Source organism: Accipiter gentilis, chromosome 17 (genome assembly GCF_929443795.1).
Source record: "Accipiter gentilis chromosome 17, bAccGen1.1, whole genome shotgun sequence".
In the NCBI taxonomy this organism is placed as follows: Eukaryota; Metazoa; Chordata; class Aves; order Accipitriformes; family Accipitridae; genus Astur; species Astur gentilis.
The window spans coordinates 19,997,634-20,013,985 of NC_064896.1; the positions used below are offsets into that span (position 1 = coordinate 19,997,634).

A 16,352-nucleotide genomic window follows, 5' to 3' on the forward strand; every position below is an offset into this window, starting at 1 on the left:
TCTAGCTTTGACCTTCTCTTATTTTTCCATATCTTTGCACTCTTAATACTTTTCATGTATAAGCTGCATATAGTTTTGTGAAAATACTAATTTGGTAGGTAAGTTGGTTTTAGTCACTTCATTAACACTGAAATTGAAGTCTGTATGCTTCTGATGTTACATTCTTCATCTTGTTTCTTTCGCACTCAATTGTAAAAGTGTTAATAGTGACTCTTTAATATGGGAAAATACAAACCAAATTAAATTATTTAGTGTTTATCATAATTTTTCCTGTTTAAGAATAGTTTAGTTCAGAGTTATCTCAAATGCTTCAAGTGGAAAGCTGTAGGATGAGCAGAAAACATATTGCCACAACAAAAGGTAGTTTTAAATACTTAGTACATTCATTACTATACTGATTATAAATTCTTAATTGAATGCTTCAGTCAACATTTTTATACACTGAAATTTGCTTGTGTGACCTTTATGATTCCAATTCTAGTTCAGTGTACATGCTAAGAACAAAATTGGTGTACAGCAGTAGAAATCTCTAGGTAGTTTTGTACTGTTTAGTGGATAGTTTCAGAACTGAGGATTCAGTGTACTGTATAGCCAACGTTACATGTGTTTTCTGATAAATTAGAACTGTGTGCTGCAGCCTTGCCTATTGCTTGTAACTGTTACCCAGATAACATAAAATGTCTGAAGAATTCTGTATGCGGATGTCCTTTTCCTGAGGATAAGAGGCTAACTTAATTTTGAGGAGGAGGTTATTTTTGTGTTTTTGTTATACTGGATTTGAGGATTTTTAAATATGATTTATTTTCTCATGCTTTTCTGTTCTTCCTTACCACCTTACTTGTTTAGGGAGGCTCATAGTCAAATTGAAAAAAGGCGTAGAGATAAAATGAACAGTTTTATAGATGAACTGGCATCTTTGGTACCAACGTGCAACGCTATGTCTCGAAAGCTAGATAAACTCACTGTATTGAGAATGGCTGTCCAGCATATGAAAACATTACGTGGTGAGTTGATTGGGGGTGAAGGGGCGGGTTGGGAGGACAGGACTGAAGGAGGATGGCTAAATGGAATTTCCCTAAAGCCATACTTTCTCTCCCTTTTTTGCCCTTTTGCCAAAAATGAAAAAGTTAATACATTTTGGGAGGACTTTCTTCCCTTTTCTTAGCATTTGATGCTGTGAGTTCATTTATAGCTTGCTGGTTCATGGTCCAATATCCTGATCCACCTGGGAAATCGGTGGATGACAAAAGAATAATTTTCCATGATCTGACCTGATTGATCACCATCTCTAGATGCAACAAAAGGAAGGCAGCTGAGGCAGGTGGGGTGAGGGAACAAAGGGCTTAAGTGGCAGTGCACAGCTGAACCTTGTATAGCACTGAGCAGAGCTCTTAAGCAGGCAACGTGCAAAACTTGTCGGATAGAGAGGTTAGATTTTTAGGTGTAAGTAATATTCCTACAGGACTTCTGAGGTTTTGTGTTCATACCTTTGGGTCTATGTGAAAGAATGGAGAGTACTGTGAAAATTCAGTTTTAGTTTCTGTTATAAGCACCTGAAGGGGAACGTGTGGGTTTGGAAGAGTTGGCGTTGTTGCGAATTTCTGTATGTCCTAAAGCTTCATACAAGAGTGAATCAGTGCTTGGGTACCATCAGTGATGATGGTGAAACCTTAAGCCTCCAAGAACACGCCCCTGAGAAAAGATAGAGATGCAGCTAATTTAAGTCACTGTTCTAGTTTCTAGGAGACCCGGTGTCTTCCAAGCGTATTTATCCTAGTATTTTTGAAAGGTTTAACTTTTTCTGCCACTGTCATTTGATTGGGTTAATACTTCATAGCATTTCAGTGGTTACTAATTTGATTCTCTTTTGTCTTTATGAAGGGAATAAAATGAGAAGAACTACTCTTTAATAAATAACTGCCTCATTGCTTATTTTGGGCTTTTGGCATTGTGAGATGGTGTCATTGTAATGCTGGTTTTTGTCAGAGGCATGGAATGAGAGAACTGATTTGTAAGTTCTTAAGTGACAATCTGTTTACATGACCTTGTCATGTTTTACTAAGTTATAAAGAGAAGAAATAGTTTGAAGGTTTTTCTTCTTTAATCTCTTATTTTTCATTGCTAATTCTGAGACTAGACCATATATCAAGGACAACATTCGGGTTAAAAAAATATGTCAAGGAACACTTTATATCTCAGAAGGCATTTAATTTGCATTACTACATAATGCAGTATTTGTGTTTTAGCAAAAAAGCTTCGTCCTTTTTTAACTTAATACCAACAGAGCTCATGTTGATAGTAAAACAAAACCAAAAAGCAACTTTCATTTTAAAGAACACCTGCAATGAATAACAGTATAAGAAGCAGCCAAAGGAAAATTGCTCATTTAAGTGTGTATTGTTAAGTTTGTGATATGGGGATTGTTTGTTTGTTTTCTTTAGGTGCTACAAATCCATACACAGAAGCAAACTATAAGCCTGCTTTTCTATCAGATGATGAATTAAAACATCTTATTCTCAGGGTACGTTTCAACTTAATTAAAAGAGATCTTAATGGCTGTGAATATAACTCTCCTAAAGCGAAACACCAGTATTTTCTTGCCTTGTATGTCAGCTTTTAAGAATGTTTTTTATTATGGAGGATAATGACGAAATCTGCAAGACTGCTGTGTAAAGTCAGTGGGTTTTAATGGTGACTAGCATCTCTTGATTTAAGCAGGAAGATTTGAGAGGGACATCTGAGGAAACTCTGATATTTTGATGGTAACCATCAGAAACTTTAGTTATTTCATGGCATGAACCAAAATTACATAAATTGTTTTCTTGTAGACTTTCTGCCATGGGCTACCTTGATGTGATTTTTCAGCATACAATGATATAATGGACACCTCTTTTTTGAGGTCACTGATGTAACATGACTTCGTATATTTTTCTGCTTGCTGTATGGCACTTTTATAATAAGTGTGGAGAGTATATATTTGTTAATAGTTAAGCTCTTCTAGTAGCTTGTGTAATTTGTGAAGCGCTGCAGTGTCCACATGCAGCATATGCAGAATTTAATTTCTGCAGCATTGTGACTCTAAAGCTATAAAATTAGGGCCTAATCCTGCATGCTTGTATGTGACTGAAAGAGAGTACTATTGAAATGGGAATTACTTGCCTACAGGCACATAAATGAATATCCAGGTTATGTTTGGCTTCTAAAAGAGGAACTATGGAATAAATATGGTTAAAATAATATTTTAATTTGAAGGCCTTATTAAATATAATCATAATATTATTGGACAAGACATGGATTCTTTCTTCCTGTAAAAGTGATTTTACATTCTGGGCATGGTGCCCAGGATGATGCCAAAAATGTTTGCAGATGCAAAAAACCCCTTTATTGTAATTTTATATCTTGCCTGTTGACTCAGTTATCTCCAAATGTTAAGACAGCTCTCCTAATGTAGAAATTCTACTGTATAGAACGTGTTTTTAAAGGTTATAATGATGCAATGAGGATGTATAACTTAGTAATTTACTTCTTTTTTTCCTCCCCCCCCCCTAATTAGGCAGCAGATGGATTTCTTTTTGTTGTGGGCTGTGACAGAGGGAAGATACTGTTTGTTTCAGAATCTGTTTTCAAGATCCTCAACTACAGTCAGGTATCCATTTTAAGTAAAGTTAGGCCTTAAAAGATTTGAAAGCTTTTTTTATGATTATGCATTTATATGGAGGGGTATTTACGTGAATAGTCTGTCTTGAAAGCTGAGCTTTGTTGTAAAGAGCGAGCTTTTCTCTGCCATGTCATTAGAGAAGATTGTTTCTGGTTTCCATTCAAACTAAAGAGGTGAAAAGGAACTAAATTTATTCACTGATGCATTCTGATCAGGGATTTACCCTCAGGCTTGCAAAAGCATTATCTAATAGGGAATATAAGCAAATATTGAAAAAACATTCTGTGGTTCTTACAATCGTATCTCATGAATTTTTTGACTAAGTTTTCTTTCTGTCTATTCTGGGTTTGCTAGCATATACTTACTGATGGAAACTGGGAAACAATTATACCAAAGCCAGGTTTTTAATATAGGCTTAATGTGAGGCTTAACTTGCACCATATATTGTGTAAATAATACTCCTCATTCTTTCTGTCATCTGCCCTTCCCACCAAATTTAAAACCTGTTAGCTTCAAAAGTTTTCCTCAGCCAGCCTTTAGTTAGGTATATACTAAATACCTACTCATCATGTAAATATTGAAAGACAACATTTGCAATGACGATTTTTTTCCTTCAAATGTATAGCATATGAAGTGAGACTGAAGAGAAACCAGACTATCTGTTGGTGGTGGATTAAGCATGCTATTTCTGCAAAACTCTTACTATACATAATGAAATTACTATGAAATCTAGTCATAACTTAAATATACAGAGAAAACATACCTTCCATTAAATCCTGGATCTCAACTCTTTGATGTTCCTTGGCTAGACCTATATGTAAAAGGATTGTTTATAATGCATGCTAAAATTGAGACAATATCCTGAACAATTATTTTAATTTTTGACTGACTATTCAATCTCTACAGAATGATTTGATTGGTCAAAGTTTATTTGATTACCTTCATCCTAAAGACATTGCCAAAGTGAAAGAGCAGCTCTCTTCTTCTGACACTGCGCCACGAGAAAGGCTTATAGATGCAAAAAGTAAGTATTACCGCCTGTTGAAAAACAGAGTCATGTAGCCAGATTCACTGCTTCTGAGTATTTGCCTGATGTCAAAAGTGTGTGTGTGGGGGGGGTACTGTTTGGATTGTGTCATGCCAAGGAAGTTTTGGCTTAGACAGAAAAAAAAAAAAGTAAGTATGAAAGAGATATCTGAATGTAGAAGCTAGTAGGTTTGGCATGCGCTGCAGTGTAGAAGCATTAGTTTAACTGGCTTGACCTGTGAGGTATCCTCTCTTTTCCAGGCATCAAAGGTTTAATTTTTCCCATTAAAAGATATGAAGCATTTGTTCTAATCTGTAATTCTCAATGGTCAGAATACACTCTGTATTATTTTGGTAATCCTTAGCCATCAGTCAAGATAGAGGATTCTTTTTCTTTATTTATGTATTACTTATTGCCACTTCCATCAGTGACCTAACCTTTCTCTTATAAGGTTTTTAACCTGGTCCTTGGAATCATTTCCTACTATGTCTCTTAGCTCTGTTCCACCCTGGTATTTTAACGTAGTTCTGTATCTCTGCTGCTTTTGAGGTGAGTGGGTGTTAAATTCACTCTCATAACAGGAGTCTGCTTTGCTTAAGTAGAAGGTGGTATCTTACAACTGCAGATTTCCAGGTCATTAAGTCTCATGCTTGTTAGGAACAGCAATCTCTAGGATCTCATCTCAAAGAAGCCACCAGCTCAACTTCAGAAACTGAGAGGGATCATTCCAGGGCAGTGAGCCTAGAGGCTCCAGCTGGATCAACTGAAGTTTTTCTGGCTCCTGGTTTTGTCTGGCTGTCAAGCATGTATATCCAGTGCTAGCTCCTTTTTTTGTATGCCTCTGACAAAGTTAGGGCAAAAATAAATACTATGAATTACAGTCTTCCATCTGCTATGATAGACTGATTGGTAGAATTTCAAGAACTCATATTCTTAAAGAGTACTAGTATGTTTGTAAGTATTTATTTTTACGTTGGCATGAGTGACTCGGGCACAGCTTGTACTCTTGCCACTGAACAGCGGTTTAGAGTGCATGTGATGCAGGACAGTCTGACCTCCTTGAGGTGACCTCACTGTATTCTAATTTTAAGGGAGGCACAGTGTACGCTAAAACATTGGCATTGTTGTTTTCCTCCTTAGCTGAAAGCCTACAGGGCCCTAGAACTTTTTGTACATGTTTATAGCTGTTCATTTATACATATCCCCATGCAGAAAATGGTTGAAGTGGATAGCAAGCTGTGGAAAAGTTGCTATGTGATTTAAATCCTCCATCAGCTCCTGGAGCACAGTCCCCTGGAGCTCCAGCTGCATCATTGGTGTTGCTGATACCTGTACTCCTGATGCATGCCAGGCATCTTCCTGGAGCTTTGTTTGTACCGGCACTCTGCTGTTGGCTCCCAGAGTTGATGTGTCTTTTGGTACTGTGTTTCTCCAGTTACTTTCCACGTAAAAGAATCTAAGAATCTCCTGCAGGAATATGATAACGGTCAGGACGTGTTCATACGCACTTATTTCTGTGAGGCTAGAGAGACTTCTTACACATAACTGGAGGTCTTGGGGATTTGCAGTCCCTGTGTAGGTCACTGCTGCCTTTTTTTCCTCCTTCCATCAGAACAATGAAAAAATCTGATGTCTAGAAACACACCAGCTGAGATGGACCCAGAATGGCACTGGGCCTCTTCTGCTCTATACGTGCCTTTGTGCTCTCTGGGTGGGTGTTGTGATAGAAAAGGCTTGCAGTCTGAAAGGTCACGGGCCTATTGAGTGACAATGTATGAAGTACTGCTCTTCTTATGGGTAAATAATCTCTCGCTCTTTTTAATCGGTTGATTAATGTTCAAAGAAATCACAACGTTTATTGCAAAACTTGTGTGGATTTGTACAATCTTTTGCTAATTTTTGCATTTAGAACCCTGTGTTCTCAAGCTTGTGTCAAATGTTTTCATGCTAGAAAGCGTAATCAGAAATTCTAATGTTGATACGGTCAGTTGAGGCCTGCACATATTCACTTATGTGACAATCTCCAAAACAGGACTTGCTGCTTCTGAAGAAGGATATAAAAGGACTTCAGTGCAAGTCCCAGGAAAGGTGAAACACAGTACAGTTGGGTTGTAGGATATAATCGTTTCTGTGATTAACTTTTTACCTGACAAAGGTGGCTTCCTCACTTCCTCTGTTTGCTACAGCTGGACTCCCAGTTAAAACTGATATAACACCTGGGCCATCACGACTATGTTCTGGAGCAAGACGGTCCTTTTTTTGTAGGATGAAGTGCAATAGACCTTCAGTGAAAGTAGAAGACAAGGATTTTCCTTCAACCTGTTCAAAGAAGAAAGGTAACAATAATGCATTTTATTGCCAAATGTAATGGCTGTCAGGCTTTTTTTTTTTAAAAAAAGTTTATTTGCAGTAGCTAAATTTTCTGTATTTATTGAACATTGTCAATGTTTCTTATTAAGATAATGAACTATGTCTAGGTCTGTTATATCATCCTTACCCCTCCCCAACCCTGCCACAGTAGCTCTTGTATTAGCATATAAAGCCAAATTCTCCTCTCTGCTTTCTGGAAATTTTTGCAGGCAGTTCGTGCTGCCAGTTCTGGTGTGGTTATTGCATCATCTTCAGACATTGATCATACCACATTTAGTCTTGACCTAGCCAATGTCCCCAATGAAGGGGAGCTGTTACTGATTCTGTTTCTCTGCTCCATATTTGACAAGTGATATTTGGGTGGATATCCAACTTAATGAGTTTACTCTGAGTTCATATGTGGTTTTGGTACGTTCTGGGTACTGGAAACAGCATTTCTACACAAGAAGTATTTGGTCATAACATTATTGAAGTTGGTAATATGTTTTTTCTCTGCAGAGTATTATTCTAGACATGTTGGAATATATAATTAGTCCAAATTTGAAAGTTTCTTGTTTGAGTACTTTAATACGAATGTGTTATCCAAAGTGCAAAGTGTCAACTAGAGAACAGAAGGCGGTTTCAGCGTTTTGTCTCTGGATGTGACAGCTGCCCCCCGAGTACTTCCTACTAGCTTTAGGCGCGGCTTCGACCCTGGATCATGCTTTAGTGCTCATCTCTGAGGAAACTCCAGTTTGTGGAGTTAGGCACAAGCCTTTTACTCTACCTGTCTATGAAAGTCTTCTTCCTTGCAGTTTTAAGGCCTGCTCAGTGCTGAGGAATACGAGTTCTCCTTTTGGATACTGACTGCGTCACTTGTCGTTGTGAATCTTCGTCCTCACTCCTATGTACAGCTATCCCCTGTACACCCCAAAGAGTGGGTATTCTGCCAGAGAAATTGTTCCTGGTTTTTGTAGGAGCCTCATGTTAAATTGAAAAGGGCATTTATTTATTAATGCACTAATTTCTTCAAACAGTCCTTTAGATTATTTGTATCCTTTGCTGAAATAATAAAATGTGATGCAGTTTCTACTTAAAGATTATTAAAAGCGACCTTAGTCTGAACTATGTGGTGTTTCAATATAAACAATGGTTTTGCAGAGATAAATTGTTTATTGAATTATCTCAGATTAGCTGCATTGAAGCAGGAGTACTGAAAAATCCATTAGTGAACAGTATCCCAAATTTCCTGGATAAGAGAGGAGATGCATTATTAGCAGAACCAAGATGAAGTTCTCCAAAGCAGTATCCATGACCTAACTGCTTCTTTGGTTTTTGTTGTGTTTGTTTTTTGTTTTTTGTTTTTTTTTTTTCTTTTTACAGCAGACCGCAAAAGCTTTTGCACTATTCATAGTACAGGATATTTAAAAAGCTGGCCGCCAACAAAAATGGGACTAGATGAAGATAATGAACCAGATAACGAGGGTTGTAATTTAAGCTGTCTTGTTGCAATTGGACGGCTGCATCCTCATGTGGTACCACAGCCAGTCAACGGTGAGATCAGGGTGAAACCTACAGAATATGTTTCTCGGCATGCAATAGATGGGAAATTTGTTTTTGTAGATCAGAGGTAAGAATGCTTGTAATAACTTCCACAATAAGTCACTGTTCAACACTGCTTTACTGACAGTTTTACGTAAAGCAGTGTAAATACTATTGAAAAAAGAAATGACTGTTCTTTTCAGCTTTTTACTAAATCCTGACTGCAAGTTATTTCAGATTTGAGACCGAGCTCAAAGCTATTGCTGTGTATTTATGCAGTATTACTGATTAAATTAAAAACACCAAAACCCTCAAAAAATATCGCTTACTAGACAGAATAATCTAGGGATGATTTCTGCCCATTTGTTAAGGAGATGTATATATGTAATCCTCGGAAGAATGTGCTGTCCTATTTTGAAAATGGACTTTGTAATTATCTCTTTGTTTGTAAACTTTTGCAAACACTACATAGTTAAGGTATTGCACAGGCTGCATTAGGCTTTCATAGCATATACACTTATTTAACTATATACTTGAACACATGCTGCTGAATTAATACTTCTCTATGTCATCTTTTGTATTTATAAGAAAGCAAGCTTTTCATAAGCTTTACCTCTTGGAAAAGGTTTGAGAACTTGTACCAGTGTGGTATCTTCTTTCAAACATAAAATTTATTATCTGAAAGGCTAATTCTTACATTTTTAAAAAGAAATTGCTTGAATTTTCTTGAGTAGCGGGGAGACGTGACCTGGGTCTTCCTTCAAAATAACTGGCATCATCAAGGGAAAAAAGGTGGTTGAAGGATGTTAATGGAAAGCTGCTTTGGTTCCCTTCCTTGTCAAGGTGGATTGAGACTGCCCAGATGAGGCTCTTTCAGGTTGCCTGTGGTTGAGGCTCAGTTGCTTACAATGTAGAAAAGCCCAGGGTCTGAACTCTGACAGAATCTGTCTGCTGGAATTTTTCAGGGGTGTGTCTGGTGTGTCAGCTGATTTTTAGTGGACTTTGAGAGGAAATAGAGCTGATAGTCTTGAGAGGAAGTACAGTAAGAAGAATTTTTTTTTTTAATGTTGTCTATCTGTTTGGGGTGGTGGGGTTTTGGGGGTTTGCGGTTTTTGTTTGGGTTGTTTGGGGGTTTTGTTTTTAATTTGATGGAAGGATTTTTGAAATACTAGCTCTTCGGCAGCAGTGCTTAGAGCTGGTGATCGCTCTGGGAACTATGAGAGCATTTGTAGCCTTTCTGTTGCTCAAAGTGTGCCATTCTGTAATGCCAAAGTATGGTAGTTGATGAATGAGTTCTATTTTCAAAAGATGAGACTTATTCCCGATGGATAATTTTGAAGTATTTCTAAAATAATAAGACTCAGAAAATGTTGACCGATTGGATTTAAACACATGTGCTGTTATTTAATTGTTTTCCAGCTGTTGTTTACAGTCCTTGGAATGTGTATACTACTTCAAAGGACTCTTTGAAAGGGAGGTTTGGTGGTGGTTTCTGTTTTTGTTTTGGTTTTTTGTTTTGTTTTTTTGTTTTGTTGTTTCGGGGTTTTGGTTTTGTTGTTTGTTTTTTTTTAAGAAAGCCTCCTCTGTAGGCTTAAACTTGGCCTCCTGTGATCTGTGCTTCCACTAGAGAATATTTAGGCACCTGTAAAAGTTGAAAACTATTAATTTATTTCTATGTTGGGGTTTTCTGTTCATACAGACTTGCACTGTTCCTTTGTCATTTGTCCAAGGGAATCCAGGAAAAAAACACTCAAACTCTCTGTGACCCTAATGTTTTGTCCTTCTGGATCGCATGGTCCCTGCAGAAGAACTGCTATAGATTAGGTACTAACTACCTGGGCTGCCACAGGCGTAGAACTACTTAATAGTTCACTGTCAAAATGGCAGGCTACACTGAACAAGAGAACCATCCCACCTCTTACTTCTTCCATACTTTTAATGAATCTGGATGGTGAATTTGAGAGTAAAATTAAGTTTATTATATACGTAGATGACATCTTATACAGCTTCAGAATTCAGAGCCACCGTGTTAAGTTGGGAGAAGCAAGCTAAGGAAAAAAAGTAAATAGAGGATGAAATTCAAGGACAAGAACAATTTCCTTCCTTGCTTAATAGAATATAGTCAAATATTGCATTTGCTAAGTCTTTTGACATCATCTGTAATTTGGTGCATCTTCTCCTTTCCAAAAAGCCTGTTTATCCTGCTATGAAAGTAAATGTAAAAGGTTTGACAAGTTGCTTACTGGTGCTCATATTGGTTGTTAGCCATCTATGTCAGGTTTCCCACCGCTGCAGTGCTGTTAAAAGGCTTGGTTGCTACAGTTCTTAGAAAAATACTGGAATAAGGCTGACTTGGTTCCTAGCTCTTCCTTTTGAAAGGTAGACTATATGTTTTGCCACTTCGTGGTTTTCTACAGACTCTCGGAGATAATTCATCAAAGAAGTCTTGGAGCTGTCAGGAGTTTTAAATCTCCTGGGATAAGGTTCACCAGGCAAAAGCCAGTTTGAAAATTTCTCTCATGTGAATACTTGTAACGTTTCCTTCTCCAAGGCTGATGTCTTAGAGCTCCCTGTCTATGAGGACTTGAGGTATAAGCCACCTGACTGGTGCTGAATGCTTTTAGTCTGTCTGGGGAAAAAACAAAAATGCCCTGCATTTTAATGCTATGGTTTTTGTGCTTCAGTGTTTTTCCTGCTGTTCTTATTCAAAGTTAATATGTATTAACTTCTACGTTTTATAATATTTAATTTGAGCTTTTTTTGAGATTGCAGAAGAGGTGATGATCTACCCAGGTTTGTTCCTTATTACCCTTTTATTTGCATTGGAATAGTGACTCTTACTCTGATTTGTTCAAGGAACTATCATTTTTCTTTTGGTAAATTTTCTTCTAAGAAATGTGCAAAATCAAAGTTCACTGTAGTTTAGTAGTTTTGTTTGTTCTCCATTCTTCTAGTGAGGATCTCAGACTCAAACATTCAGCCATGTTACTTCCTCTTCTGATGCCCTTGAGCAGTTTGCGAGGGCTCCTGCAGATTTGATTCTGTGTTCTTTATCTTATAAATTAAATGGTGTGCATTTTAGGGTCTTCCTGGATGGCTTGTTCTGCTTTGTTCCTTTCTCAACTGTTTCTTCCTTTTCCAGGAAGTCTTAGAATGATATCCCTGGGTGGTGGCTGTGTGCTGTGCGCCATGGTAGCAGTAATATACTGTTCCTCCCCAGATATGCTCAAAAGTCTGTCTTACGCTGTCTTCTGAGGGCTGGACGCAAGTGTACATGTGCCTAATGTATAAGGTGACAGCAATTCTCTTCTGCCTCCCTCCTCCCCCTCACGTTATTTTTCATGTTGGTATTCTGGGTTAGATGAGTTACCCTAATGAAGATGTTGCAGCCTCTATAAATCATTAGCAACTCAAAAGTTGTTTTAACATACAGATGTCTAGGGTGTTCAGCATACTGGCCCACTATAGCTTCTTCCTTGTCAAGAATGACCCTTTCACCTTGTGTTAGGTTGTTGTATAGCTCATTGTCACTTACCTGCAGCGTTGCTTTGCCTTTTCCTCTTGAACTCAGTTTAAAGCTTGGGTTACCAAGTTGATGCACAAAGTCGTCTTTTTTTCCTAGTTTCTTGAGATGTCCTCCATCCTTGCCAACAGTTCCTTGAAAACTACCTGAGAGTCACATCAAGAATCCATGTCTTTCCCATGTTGCAGATCGCAGGTGTATTTTGTTCTAAAGTTTTCTGATTAGGAAGAAAATCAGTTGACTTTATGGCTGGTTCTGATGGGGGGGGGAAAAAAAAAGTTGGTGTATTTGCTTCATGCTCCTGCTTGATTTAAAACAGAGACACATAGGTCTCTTACTGCTTATTTGGGAAACTTCTATTTGTTAACCTTTCTTTTTTATGGGTGTGGGTGCAGGGTTTGGTGGGGTGTGTTTTTGTCCTACTGTTAAGGCTTGTGACTTGAGGGGAGAAAATGCTCTTGAAACACTTACGCTACAATTTGGCCTCTGTGCAGCAGCAGCACGATGGGTACCCAAAGGAACATGGCAGTTCTTCAAACCGTTGATGTCTATCATTTTATGCAGAAAGCTTCATATTGTGGCTGCTACAAGGCAGCTTCATTCAGGTTTAAATTCTCAAAATTACAATATACTTTTGAAGCTATTTAGAAAGTCTTACATCCTCTCCAGTGGTGATAGGTCAACTATAAAACCTGAGTGCTGTTGGTGTTATGTACTTTCTAATTACCTGAGAATTAAAAAGAGTATTCTTAATGAATTTTTTTACCTTCTAAGCTGAAAATACCTTTCAATGTTACCCGAGCCTTACCCAACTTCAGTGTGAGTGTTAGTAATCTGTTACTAATACTTCAACTTGAAATGAATTTTTTTTCTTTCCACCTCCCTTCCCCAAGGGCAACAGCCATTCTGGCATACTTACCCCAGGAACTTCTAGGTACTTCGTGTTACGAATATTTTCATCAAGATGATATAGGACATCTTGCGGAATGCCATAGACAAGGTACAATTATTAATAATTCAGCAAATAAATTTTGTAAAAATATTGAGAAAAGTTGCATATTAAGAAAACGAAACAAACTTGAAAAGATTCGGCTGTTTCTGTTTGCAAATGATTTAGTGAAGAACATTGTGCTGCATGTGCCAAACAATATGATTATCTTAGACTTCCATGGATTTTTAGTGAATATTTGGGGTTCAGGTTGGGTGTGAGGGGATGACTGCAGAAATAACGATTTTCTGCAGGGGTGAAGGGAAGAATTAACTGAGCTTTCCCTGATAAGGGCTCTGCTTATGTAGTGGTGGTGCCTGTTTGACACAAGGTTACTTGCTTTCTGCCTGTCTTTAGTTTTGCAGACAAGAGAAAAAATTACAACTAACTGCTACAAGTTTAAAATAAAAGATGGCTCTTTTATTACATTGCGGAGTCGCTGGTTCAGTTTCATGAACCCTTGGACCAAAGAAGTAGAATACATTGTCTCAACAAATACAGTTGTTTCGTAAGTATTTTCCTCTTAGCAAATGCATGTAAATGCTGATTGCTTTGTCCTGTTTTCAGATGAGATTTGACCTAAATACGTGCACTTCTATGTGACAGTAGGTGTCTCCTCCAGGTAACACCCAGAACTGCATATCTGGGGAGAGGGGAATTGGTTTAATAATTGCAGTAGTTTAATATCTATTTATTAAAGCCTGCAGAAATAGAAAATATTTTCTTTCTTTGGGAAAACCTGGGGTTCCAGTCTTTGTCGGGACTTACGGGAGATGCATTTCTTTGCTTTTTGAAGGGACTTCCCCATCCTTTTTCTTTTTACTTGAGGGTTCTGTACCGGTGCAGTGACTTTGCAGTAGAATAACTGCTGTAGAGGAATTCTCTTACAAGAGAAGCTGTTTGGGTTCTGCATTGCACAGTTTGACTTGTAACATGGTGGTTTATTTCTCTTGTTCACGTAGCCTTGGTGTCGGTCACAGTGCTTCTCTCACAGAGGTGATGGTGACTCACAAACTACTTAAACCCTGAAGCATTCCATTGTGACACACTTCAGAGTGACTGTTTTGCAGGGTTTTTTATCACTGATTCTTCTAATTCTTGAAATCCACAGCACCAACGTACTTGATAGTGGAGATGCAGCCTTTCCACAGCTTGTGGCTTCTCCACACAGCATGGACAGCGTGCTTCAGGCTGGAGAAGGTAACTGCTGTACTGAGGCAATTATTGGCAGTCATGCCTTGTTAGCAGCTAATCCTGCATGCACAAATGTGCTGCACTTTTGCATTGAGAATTTGTTAATATCTTAAAGAAAAATAAGCTTTAGGGCAAAAAAGTGCTAAAGCAGTTCTTGCCTTGTTGAACTTAAATACCAACTTTGGATATAAGCTGGTCAAAGGAGAAGTGAATCAGCCAGTTAAACAAGTATAAACAGGGTTGGAGGAGTGACATAGAGGAGAAATGCTTGCCTTCATGGATGGTGCTATTTGTACATTCAAGAGTGACTTCAAGTTCTGTAGTCAGTGCAGATGACTACTCGGAGGGTGAATGGATCGTAAGTATAGTCTGGCCGTTCGGCTTACTGCCCTTCACCTGCCCTTGATTTGACTTTTTGTCAAGACATGAAGACTGACCTGTGGTGGTGATCATGGACTTGTTATGAATGCTGCATATCACCAAACCATATTTTACAATGGGTAGTGTGCAGCATAATGTGGAGCAGAGCTTGCTGTAGTAATGAAGTATTAGTGGAGCAGAGTGGAAGTGCGGTAGAGTAGAAGGATGCAGTGGCAGCCCATGGGTGAAAGACAGGGGAAGAAAGATGGTGATAGTACCGAGATTCTTTCTGAAGAGTTGGGAACCATTGCTTTTAGAGACCCTATTTACTAGACACTATTTTTATCACCTATGCCTTCTTAGCTGTAGAGCAAGGATATTGCAGATCTGGAGTTGCTTCGTAAGTTGTATGCAATACACTTAGCAGAACAGTGCAAGGCTTTGAAAAGCCCAGTTTTGCCAGTTATCTCTGTTGTGAAAAGTGAGGTTCAGTAAGTGCAAGTATGGAGAAGGAAGGGTGGCAAAGCATGGGGCAGCTGACAGTGGTAGGAAGAGAAGCTGCCATGTAGGCACAATGGTTAATAATTGAAGGTAGAGTAATGGCAGTAACGTGGTGTCTGGGCATCCTGAGAATGAAACAAACAAACAAAAAAACCAGAACAAACTGTTCTGTAATAGGATAAGCTTCTTGCCACAACATAGCCTTTGGAAAGAAACCAGATGTATAATAACATTATCCTGATAGTTCTTGTCCCCAGAAAAGAAATTTAACCGAGTGAAGTTTAATTTCAAGTGGTTCTGGGTCTGGTAAGGATTTGATGACCTTTTAGGTGAACCTTCTCACCTCCTGATGGGTCTGAGACATAGAAACTGAGGATTGCTATTGTTAAATATGAATTTCCAAAAGAAGGCAATTATCCATTATGGATAAGCAATGCTAAGGGTTTTCTTGCCCTTTCAGTACGTGATCTTTTCTTTGCTATGCCTTGGAGTATACTGGGTTCCTTCCTGACTACCTCTCAAGTGTTGTGCAGGTGTCAAATCACATTAAAGTAACAGTGGGCTGCGAACTGTTCAGACCTCACTTTATCCTCAATTTTTAGGGACTTGCAGTTACCTACAGGGAGTTTGTTTATGTTCATTGGGTAGCTTGGGCGTACCCCATATAGAATGGAATATGTGCTGGCAGGTTCTTCACACAAAGCAAAGAACAAACCTGTTTGGAGATGGCCCTATTCAGGGACAGGATAAAGCAGGTCTGACAAGCTGGTCTGTACCAACTCTGGACAAGAGGTACTACCAGATGCTTGACACAGCCAGGTTCTGATTAAGAGTGAGGATATGTTGTGTACCTGCTGGCACAGAGGGATGTCTAAGAGACATAGCATAACTCAGCGCAAGTCAGAGCTTTACATACATTTGAAGGTACTCACCAGTTGGTGGAATTGTAAATAAATATGGTTCAGAAGGTCCTGCAGCTTGTCAAAGCATGCCTAAATACAAATGCTTTTCGGAAAAGGTTTGCAAGCTTTTCTCTGACCTTAAGATACCTACTCATTTTAGGTGGCCCAAAAAGGACCCATCCTGCTGTGCCTGGAATTCCAGGTGGAACAAGAGCCGGGGCAGGTAAAATAGGGAGGATGATTGCTGAAGAAATCATGGAGATTCACAGGTGAGAAAAAACCGTATGAAGTTAGAGGAACCAGTATTG

General features: G+C 38.5%; 1 protein-coding gene across 6 annotated transcripts in view; it reads left to right on the forward strand.

Moving 5' to 3' along the window:
• The window catches only part of BMAL1 (basic helix-loop-helix ARNT like 1), a 52,798-nt gene that overhangs the window by 31,623 nt on the left and 4,823 nt on the right, over nucleotides 1-16,352 (forward strand). For 5 of the 6 annotated variants that reach the window (XM_049821302.1, XM_049821298.1, XM_049821300.1 and 2 more), the window contains 10 exons: nucleotides 847-1,004; nucleotides 2,442-2,521; nucleotides 3,554-3,646; nucleotides 4,565-4,682; nucleotides 6,872-7,021; nucleotides 8,418-8,664; nucleotides 12,993-13,099; nucleotides 13,445-13,595; nucleotides 14,199-14,287; nucleotides 16,205-16,313. In XM_049821302.1, the coding sequence (XP_049677259.1) occupies nucleotides 847-1,004; nucleotides 2,442-2,521; nucleotides 3,554-3,646; nucleotides 4,565-4,682; nucleotides 6,872-7,021; nucleotides 8,418-8,664; nucleotides 12,993-13,099; nucleotides 13,445-13,595; nucleotides 14,199-14,287; nucleotides 16,205-16,313 (1,302 nt within the window). The remainder of the gene's footprint in view (nucleotides 1-846; nucleotides 1,005-2,441; nucleotides 2,522-3,553; nucleotides 3,647-4,564; nucleotides 4,683-6,871; nucleotides 7,022-8,417; nucleotides 8,665-12,992; nucleotides 13,100-13,444; nucleotides 13,596-14,198; nucleotides 14,288-16,204; nucleotides 16,314-16,352) is intronic. The other variant, XM_049821297.1, reaches the window with a different exon arrangement.